General features: G+C 32.2%; 1 protein-coding gene across 2 annotated transcripts; it reads left to right on the forward strand.

Annotated features, from left to right (window-relative positions):
* The first annotated feature begins 480 nt into the window (after positions 1-480).
* LOC107609302 (Protein kinase superfamily protein) lies at positions 481-8,257 on the forward strand. 2 transcript variants are annotated; one of them, XM_088493678.1, is made up of 16 exons: positions 481-797; positions 895-978; positions 1,333-1,473; positions 1,562-1,632; positions 1,932-2,025; positions 2,974-3,051; positions 4,626-4,692; positions 5,709-5,794; positions 5,886-5,936; positions 6,224-6,298; positions 6,508-6,628; positions 6,722-6,902; positions 7,301-7,432; positions 7,515-7,651; positions 7,807-7,884; positions 7,989-8,257. In XM_088493678.1, the coding sequence occupies exons 1-16, from the start codon at positions 612-614 to the stop codon at positions 8,129-8,131; spliced, it is 1,725 nt and encodes a 574-aa protein (XP_088349804.1). In that variant the 5' UTR covers positions 481-611; the 3' UTR covers positions 8,132-8,257. The 2 variants fall into 2 exon arrangements, with proteins under 2 accessions (XP_088349804.1, XP_016166684.1); XM_016311198.3 differs by having other exon boundaries at positions 6,224-6,271.
* Positions 8,258-9,743: the final 1,486 nt, after the last annotated feature.

A 9,743-nucleotide genomic window follows, 5' to 3' on the forward strand; every position in this document is an offset into this window, starting at 1 on the left:
GTGATAATGTCTCTGCCATCCAAATAGCCTCTGACCTAGTTCTACATGAAAGGTTAAAATATATTAAAATTGACTGCCACTTCATTCGAAAGAAGGTTACATCTGAATTTGTCAAACTCGTACATGTTCCCAGCAAGCATCAATTGGCTGACACACTAACTAACACTCTTCTAACACCTCAATTTGTGTTCTTTATGTCCAAATTAAGAACATACCATTTGTATAATTAGTGAGTTAGTTAGTCACTCAAAAGGTAACTTAACTTGCTACATTAATTGGTCATTATATGTATAAATATCTGCATCTACAGTATATATATATATATATATATATATACTATATAGTATACAATCAGTGTAATTAAATACATTCTTCAATTTCTATTAGTCAATGAGTTATAACTCAAATAGCATGGTCTTTCCATACTCAATTAAGAAGTTGCGGCGGGTTTGAGTCTCTTGTGTTTGATAAAAAAAAAACAACTCATTTGGTACTCTATTTAAAATTTGTAGCAATCCCGTAAGATGCAGTGATGCACAGACTGAGGCTACATCCAGTGTGCATTAGAATCTGAGTCTGCGTTGCTGTCTTCGTTAAACCCTCTAAATGAAATGACGCCTAAACCCTTCAATTTTCCCGCCAAACGCCGAACCGGCCTTCTCCTACTAACAGCAGCCGTTGCCGCCACCGCCGCCGCCGCCCAAGCTTCGAACACTCACGAGCTCTCCTCTCTCTCTGCAGGAAAACTTGGAGCAGAAGTGCACGGCCTCGTCCGCACTGCACGTGCCGTCTCTGCGGTCCGATCCCTTCAATTTTCCTTTCTTTTTCTTTGGCTTGAAGTGTTTCAGTTTTCATCGCGGCTCTTCATATTTTTATTCCGATTTTTTTCGCCAGGTAGCTTCTACTGTTGTTGATTACGAGTTCTCGTTGCGCGGCCTCCGAAAGGACTCCGATCAGTACCGTCACTCGATTTCCGAGGTTCTCCTGCCATCTTTCATATTTGAGAATGAATTTAGTTAAGCTTTGTAATTGAATGCTTTTGACTATTATTTCGGTGATTTTCAACTCGTGGCTTCATGTAATGCTATGCGCACAAACTGCTTCTTAGAAGTTAGAATTATGTTAGGAGCTATTCGAATTTTTTTGTTAATATTTTCAGCTCGCTGTTTATTGTTTTGAGGATTGGTATTGGAAATGATTAAAACAAAAGCATTTCACTTGTTCCTTCAACCTATCTTAAAAGCTGTAGACATATGAACTAAAAATGGACAGAAAATAAACAAAAGTTTTCAGATTCAGAATTTGAGATGCTGAATTTTTTTTTTGGCATAGGTTCATCTACGGTCTGCCAAGAGGTTTTTGAAGTTATGCGAAGTGAACAAAGGGTTTTATGTGAAGGCTGGGCAGTTTGTTGCTGCTCAGAGAGTGCTTCCGAAAGAGTACTCGTCAACTTTGTCCGCACTGCAGGACCAGGTTTGGCTCAAGACATTCTGTTTGATTTTGAATTTTTATCTTTTGGTTGGTTGTCTTGCTAAGTTTGTATGGTATCTAAATGACTTAGGTTGCTCCTCTTCCTTTTAAAGTTATCAAGGGAGTGTTGAAGGATAATTTGGGACCAGATTTCACTGAGATGTAAGTTGCCCTTACCAACTGAATTTGGTTTTACAAACTATGCACACCTAACCAAGATTAAGGTGTTTAATGTCTTGCGATGTGCTAGAGCCCTTTGCTAAAGCATTGACAGTGCACAAGTAAGATTCATTCCTTGAATTGGCCCTGCCATCAAGATAGTATAATCAAATCCCCATGCTTGCTTTATTCTTTTGCCATTAATTTAAAAGACTTAAAACACTAGTTGGCTCTTTTTTTTAGGTTCATTGTTTTATTTTTTCATTAGGAAAAAATTTTCAATATTTATGTGAAATTTTCAGGTTTGAGTCATTGGATGAAGAACCTATAGCTGCCGCATCTATTGCACAAGTTCACCATGCGGTGCTGAAAAGTGATCAGGAAGTAGCAATCAAGGTGGTTTCTTAATAAAACTTTAAGATAATTTGGACATATTGTTTGCTAATTTACTTACAACTACTCACATGGTATCTTTTGTCAACTTAATTACTAAATTACCTTTTCTGTAAGAAGTAAACTATTTGAACTGAGCATCTTGTTTCTCATCTGAAAAATATGCCTATAGGTTGAAAATAACATTATCATTTCAATATCTCGTTGGATAGGTTTAATTTGTTTACACTGTGTATTGATTATTCATCTTCACTTGAATAGCGTGTTATAACCTGGCTTTGAGATTTAACTATTTGAGTCCAAACCTAGCAATAAGCAATGGCTGAGCTTGATAAATTTTGAGGGGGCAAAAAATTTTAACATAAAAAATACATAACAACATTATATAAAAACAAAATTTATAAATATCACAATTTTTCAATATTTTGTCATTACATAATACTTTAGCCAAATGAGCTTGTTATGTTATCTGTAGTACTACTACTAAATATTTACAAAATGTTTGTGTGGGGGGGGAGGGCATGGCCCCTCATTGTCCACAAAAAGCTCCGCCAGTGACAATAAGGACACCTATAAATTAAGAGGCTGGAGGTTATTTGGGGATTTAGGTACCAAATTTTCATTGATTGTACCTGACTAATGATGGTAGTCTGTTATAGTAGCCATTTCTTCCTCTCTTTTCTCCCTGTAAGAATGAATTCTTTTTTATTAAAAGAAGGCTATATAGAAGATATTGTTATTTCACTAAATCACTCATCATATGGGATTATAATATTACATGGAATGGAAAATGCTAAAAGATTTATACTTTCACAATAAGTAATAAAAAATTCTGTCATTTTCTTATATGTGAATATGTGATGTTACTTTATTTATGGTCGCCCTAGATTGAAGTGAGACTTAGAGAAGCACTTCTTGTGTTGAAAATTCATGTTCTTCACTGTTAAATAGGTGCAATATCCTTGGGTACAGCAGCAGATGACTTTTGACACAAGAACAATGTATTTCCTATCTAAAACTATTGCATGGGTATGTCTGACTTTTGGAAGCTCTTATTTACTGAAAAATATTAATGCATTTATGCAATTATGCTGCACTTAATTTTTACTTAGATTTTTCTATTTGTCTCGAATGATAATTATTATGCAACGTCAATTGTTGAAAGGAAAACAAGAAGTAGAAAAAAACAGTTTCAAAGCGAAAGGAAAATGATTAATATTATGATAAGAGATCTGAATTATCTCAACATGGTGATCCAATGATTCAATTATTGATCAATCAAGAACACTATCACCAGTATTTAAGGGCATTAATATTTTTGCATTAATATTTTATGTGATGAATTAAGGACTAGCTTGAATTTTTTTTCTTTGGTTTCGTGACACCATAGCTAAGAAGTGATTTAGTCAAATAATATCTTCTTACCTGCTAGAGTACTTATTACATTATAGGAAATAATGTCTTCTAATATTTATTGCTGGTATTCTCTGGAAAAGTTTGAGCTAATACATAAGATAGTGGTTTACATCATTTGTTGATAAGTCTGTTACCTCAGAAGAAGTATTAAACAGCAGTAAACATGTTGTAGTAATTACTAATAATCATAAAATTGGAAATAGAATGTAAGATCAATGAATGCACAAAATAATGTTTGGAAAAACTCAATCCTTTTTTTTTTTTTTGAGAAGTTGTTCTAAGTCTAACAGAAAATGGGTTACAGGTTTTTGTTTAATACCTACCAAATACTCCCGACATCCACAAATATATGTCACTTTTGTCATAAAACACATTTTAAGAAATCACTAACGTCAACAATTTTTAAAGTGTTAAGTCAAAATTAACCTTGCCTTTTCTCTGTTCAAATTAAGTGCTTATTGTTCATTGGGTGTATTAGTATCAATGAATACGGGTATAAGTGGAGAGAAGATATTAAAACATCTTTAAACTAATCAACGACTTATATTGCTGGACAGAGGGAGTATGAATTTTGACTGAAAACTTGCTGAAAAGATTGATTATATATGAGTTCGCCTATGCATTCGGCAGCAATACATTCCTTGTTTAAATTACTAAATAACAAGAGTTTGCTTGTTTTCTCGATTTAGTGGCAATTATTTTCTTCCATGCCAAATAGTATGAGTGCTTAATATTGCATAAATTCACATATTCAGGACTTTATTTTCAAGTGTTAGGACTTTTCAGTTTTGTCAGAAAGATCCTAGGTAATGCTGGAGGGGGATATATTTGGCTGCAGAAAAATTCCATAATCTTTGCCCTTTAGCAAAGGTACTGGGTTGCTCTTCTGAGCTGATGTACTATCTCTTCTTTTTTAATATCCTACATAGATTTAGGGAGGTTTCCATTCCTTTTGTTTTAAAATATGTTCTTAGATTTTTTATAAAAAGTAAAATAAGAAAAGATAAAAATTTACCAAGTAATTTATAATTTCCTTGAATTTCATAATTTCATTATCTAATTGCTGGATGAAGTTGAACTTTGTGCAGTCTCTGTTCTCTCTTCTTTTAGATTTTCAAACAAGTAGTATCATCAACTCAGGGACTTCTGTTGTTATTTTACTTTATGATTGCATTTCTTGGATGTAGTTATACCCACAGTACAGGTTTGAGTGGCTACCATTGGCATTTGCGGACTCCATGGCTGCAGAACTTGGTCAGTAATAATTTGTAGAAAACATACCTGCGTATTAGTATTATATCAGCGTTCTTGTCGCATTTTCCCTTTATGTGTGACACTGACATTTTGTATTAGAAATAGAGTTATAGAAAATATGATTTTCTATAGACGGATGTGAATTATATTCTTGTTATAATTATATGATAGATTAACAAAGCTAAATATATAGGTCATGTTTGTTTTTAGGGCACTACTTGTAGACAGTAAAACTAAAACATGTGATATGAGTAGTTTGATCTTGTTTTGATTAAAAAACTACTGTAGGATTTTGCTCATTGCTTTAATTTTTGTGTTATTTTGAATAGTTATTCCTTTTTTCTTTCTAAATTTAGATTTAGATTTTCATATGCTACAGTTTACCTCATCTGGATATGGGTTGCTTTACTTTTCTTTTTCTTTAATTTTGGTCTTTGGTCTTTGTCATTATATCAACGGGATCTACTTCTCATTGATTTAGGGTTTTTTCTTCTTTATTTGTTATAGGTTCTATTTATATTTTGGTCCATACTTTTGTTTGGAACTGCTTTTTAAAGTTTCAAATTATTAAGGATAGACACCTCTAAATCGGTAAAACCATAGAGAATAGTAGTTTATTTCAATGCAATTTTTTGGTTTTTGGAGTAGTTTTTATTCTTTCTTCCCAAACTCAAAATAATCAAGAATAGGCACAAATCCAAATTGTGTGAAGCTATAGGAACTAGTAATTAAATTCATTGCAATATTTTTTTTTTAATTTTTGGAGTACTGTTCTTATTCTTTCTTTCTTCTGATTCTTTTCAATTTATAGCATTAAGTAGGCATTTTTATTTATCTGCTTTTCATGTTCATGTTGCAGCCATTGGTTTTTATCAGGGCTCAGTCAAGAAATTATTCCATTGAACTCAACATATTTAGTTCTTTGTTTGTATGTTTTACATTTACTTCTAGCAGCTGGTAAGTTATCCTTCTTAGTTACTGAATGAACAATACAAGGCTGGATTAATTTCACGCAGATTTTATTCATGAGGCAAGGAATTCTGAGAGAGCAGCCAAAAACTTGAGAAACAACAAACTGATCAGGGTTCCTCATGTATTCTGGGTATGATAGTCTTCATTATTTTCCTTTCAATGGAATACTTAGTGTTTACTATAATACTTTTACCAACATAGTATGATATTAATGCATGCAGGATTTGACTAGCAGGCAAGTCCTAACAATGCAGTTTTATACAGGGCGAAAGGTATGTTTTGAATAATATCTTTGTTACACCAAATTGCTGGGGACATTTTTGCTTTGCTGATGTATAACTGCATGAATCATAATTGTTTTTTTATGGGATTCGGCTCAGTTAACACCACCTTATGCATTTCTTAATGAAATATTCTAGTATTTAAAAAATGAGCCAAGCAAAATCAGTTCTGGTCAATTTGTACTGTTTTCCAGTTTGTAGAAATTCTATTCTAGCTGTTGTAAGCTTTGTATTTCTATCTATTGCATTCTATTAATAGGGGTCTTATTACAATTCAGATTGATGATTTAGACTTTCTGAACCAGCTTGGAGTAGAACCAGAAAAGGTTGATTTATCACAATTCACAACTATGGTGAACTCATGTAAATTGTATTTTCCTGTTCTTTACAGTGGATGTAATAAGCTCATTGTGGTTACAATTTTTGCAGATGGTTCATTATTGTGATACTCAATCTGATAAACATTGACTATGAGAATTTCATTTTGTCCTACTTTTGTAGTGCTATACTGCTATTGTTATGTACTTTCTTTAACTGATGCATTCTAAACCTGATACTGAAGGTAGCAAAATCATTGATTGAACTATTTGCTGAAATGATATTTGTGCATGGTTATATACATGGTGATCCACACCCTGGTAATATATTAGTTTCTCCTGAAGGTTCCAATGGCTTCTCTTTGGGTATGTACCTGTGTATGGTCTGATTGAAATATGGAAGATTGTAAGAATTGAACTTGAATTTTGATCATTTCCCCCTTTGGAAACTTCGTGCAGTTCTTTTAGATCATGCAGTCTACAGGGAATTGGATGAGGAATTTAGAAAAGACTTTTGTCAGTTATGGGAAGCTTTGATTCTTAAAGACTTGAATAAAACATTGAGGCTTGGTGAACGATTTGGTGCTGGGAAGTATTCTAGATATCTGCCCATCATTTTCACTGGAACGCCTGTTGAAAGGTGATCTCTCTTAACATTCTATTTGATGATGCACATAAATAATTTTAGTGTACTTGTTGAAGAGAGTTTATTTTGGGTTATAATTGTTTCAGATTCTCAAAATGTGAATTTAAAACTAAATTTTTTCATTCAACTGAAAATGGTAAAAAAATAAAAATAAAAGAGGATAAGGTATATTATATTATCAAAGATAGGTTTATATGATAAGCTACTCTTTTCAGCTTTTAAGGAAAAACGTAAGCTGGAAAGCTGATTTTTTTATATTTTGGTCATTTTTTTTATAAATTAAATATGTAAAAGGTGATTATTATTTTTTTTTGTAGTTGTGCCTCAAATATTACTGTTATCTTGCAATACAAATTACAAAACATATGATGGAACTTTTGCTTGAGTTGCAGCAAACATGCTTTTGGAATATCAACTGCAGAAAAAGAGACCATGATAAACGAGTTGAAGTCTCTCTTATTTGATGACTTATCTTCATTCATGGAGACCCTGCCTCCAGATTTTATTGCGATAATGCGCATAGAGTAAGAAACAAATTCATCCTAGCTTCTTTGGGTGCAGAATTTGTAGTGCTGAATAATTAATATATTTCTTCTTTTCTTCTAGCGGAATGATAAGATCTATCATTAGAAAGATGGGTGTATCTCGGGTCACCAGGTTGCTAACTTACACCAAATATGCAGTATATGGTCTTCTCTGTTCAAAGTTGGATGTAGAATCATCTAGAAGTCCCATGAAATCTTGTAAGTTCGCTTATCATATCTTAAAAGTTACTCGAGAACTTTTCTTAATCGTCATCTACACAATGAACTTCTGTCAAAATATATAGTACAGAGAAAAGAAAGCAGGAGCTTTCAGAATGAGTGTTCCCTCTTATTTTTCTTTTTAATGCTTTCAGACTTTGCTGTGGAAGCTGCTTTTCTCAGTTTCATAGCAACCTTAAAATATGTTCTCATCCTAATAAAGGTTCTTATCGGTGAGAATGCTCTTTCACTTTTAACTTGTTTTTATAAATATTACCTCATTTTTTTATAAGGAAAAATTAAAACCTAACCATCTATTGTTTTCTCTGTTTTTTAGGGAGCATTGACAGTACCCCATGGCGCCAGAAGGTGAATAATGTTTTGAATTACATGCATAGCAAGATTAGTAGTGAGTTTTGGGGCATTGTGGTGCATCCTGTTTTTCTTCTATTATGGATCCGTCCTAATGTATTATTTTAAGCATCGAGTTCTTATATATATAAAAAAAAGTGGTGGTTGTGATGGTATGCTATACAAATGTTAAAGTGTATTCATTCAGTTTTAAATTTTAATAAAAACCTTGTAAAAAAATGTTTTCAGATGATACTCATCGGTTCTTTTCCCCCTCCAAAACCTTACAAAAATATTGAGTAAAATGAGATGAGTATTCTCTGTGAAAAAGTAATTTCTTTAGTGAAGTTTTTGAAAAAAAAAAGGGAAGAAATAAACACGCACTAAATTACCACTAGTTGCATGGATATAAACATTTTTTTTTCCAAAGTACATTGCTCATTTTGAAGGGTGGTTTTAAAGTATATTGTTATTTGTTCATGTATATACGAAACTTCATACTTATGAATCCAATACTACCAAAGAATTTTCTGTTTATACTATACTCATAGAAACTAGGTACATATGGAAACTAGAAATGGAGTTGGTTTAGAGCTATATGAATTACCTGACTTTTTTTTTTTGGGCAAAGCATCTTGGAGTTATATAGTTGATCTTCAAATCAATAGAGCTAAACAGATACGTGAGATTGTAAATCCAAGGTTAGTCTTGAAAGTTTCAGTTATGCATATATGAGAATGTATATCACTTCCAAGTTCCAACAGCTTCAGAAGACAATGATAAGCATCCTCCGTTGTCCATGATATTGATCATTAACATCTTTTCTTCTTTTTCTTCTCATTTAAAAGAATTTTCTAGAATTAAAAACACAAGAAATTTTCTAGAAATCTGTCGAAAACTCTACTTTGAATCTCATAAATCATCTTCATGTGTAAGCTTTGCACGAAACAAAATTATGTATCGACCATTGAATGCCGGTAGAGTGGGTTAATTCTCCACGAAGTAGAAATTATTTTTTGTCATTATTTTTAGTTATCAACTCAATTTTTTTAGTCTAATAATTTAATAACATACTTAGTTCATATTTTTAAATATTGATGGCTAACTGCCGATAAAAAATAAATTACTAATCGTCTAGCATTTCTCTATTTTCCACCATAGACTTATGGTTAACTCTTAAGCAAATAACTTCGTTATTTTTATTATTTTACTCTAATAAATATCCGAATGCAAATTAAGTGCTATTGTTGGACAAACAAAATGGTTGGATTCTTTTTGTGGTTGATTTTTGAAAATAAGGTATGATATGCTCTTCAGAGCACTTCATCTTCATGGGATGCTTCTAAGAACTAAACTTTTCTCTTATGGTGAAGACGCTGCTTCCAGTGGGATTCATGAGATGCTTTTTATATTTGATTTATGCTTTCAAAATCTTAAATGAATATTATAAATTAAAACTCGATGAAAGAATTAATTTAGTTTATTAATTTATCATTTAAAGATAAAAAAATGCTGCGTAAAGAATATATATATATATATATATATATATTGGCCTTCTAAAATATCCACCGTCTCGGACCTCCAGTTATTTCAATTGACGTTAACCACGTTATCATTATTATGATTTTTTTTTTTTTTGAAAAAAAAAAAGGGAGAATTCAGCAACTTAAAAAGAAGTCGACAACATTATAAAACCAAGGAATAAAATACTGCCCGCACTTTGGAACCTTGTAAATAGAAA

The sequence above is a fragment of the Arachis ipaensis genome, chromosome B7, assembly GCF_059453495.1.
Source record: "Arachis ipaensis isolate K30076 ecotype BB chromosome B7, ASM5945349v1, whole genome shotgun sequence".
NCBI lineage: Eukaryota > Viridiplantae > Streptophyta > Magnoliopsida > Fabales > Fabaceae > Arachis > Arachis ipaensis.

What these genes read in the sequence shown, in the direction of transcription:
- LOC107609302 (XM_088493678.1), top strand. Translation starts at nt 612, where the DNA reads ATGACGCCTAAACCCTTCAATTTTCCCGCCAAACGCCGAACCGGCCTT. An exon ending in ACCGTCACTCGATTTCCGAG is followed by an intron (nt 979 to 1,332) that starts GTTCTCCTGCCA and finishes TTTTTGGCATAG; the next exon opens with GTTCATCTACGGTCTGCCAA. An exon ending in GGGTTCCTCATGTATTCTGG is followed by an intron (nt 5,795 to 5,885) that starts GTATGATAGTCT and finishes TAATGCATGCAG; the next exon opens with GATTTGACTAGCAGGCAAGT.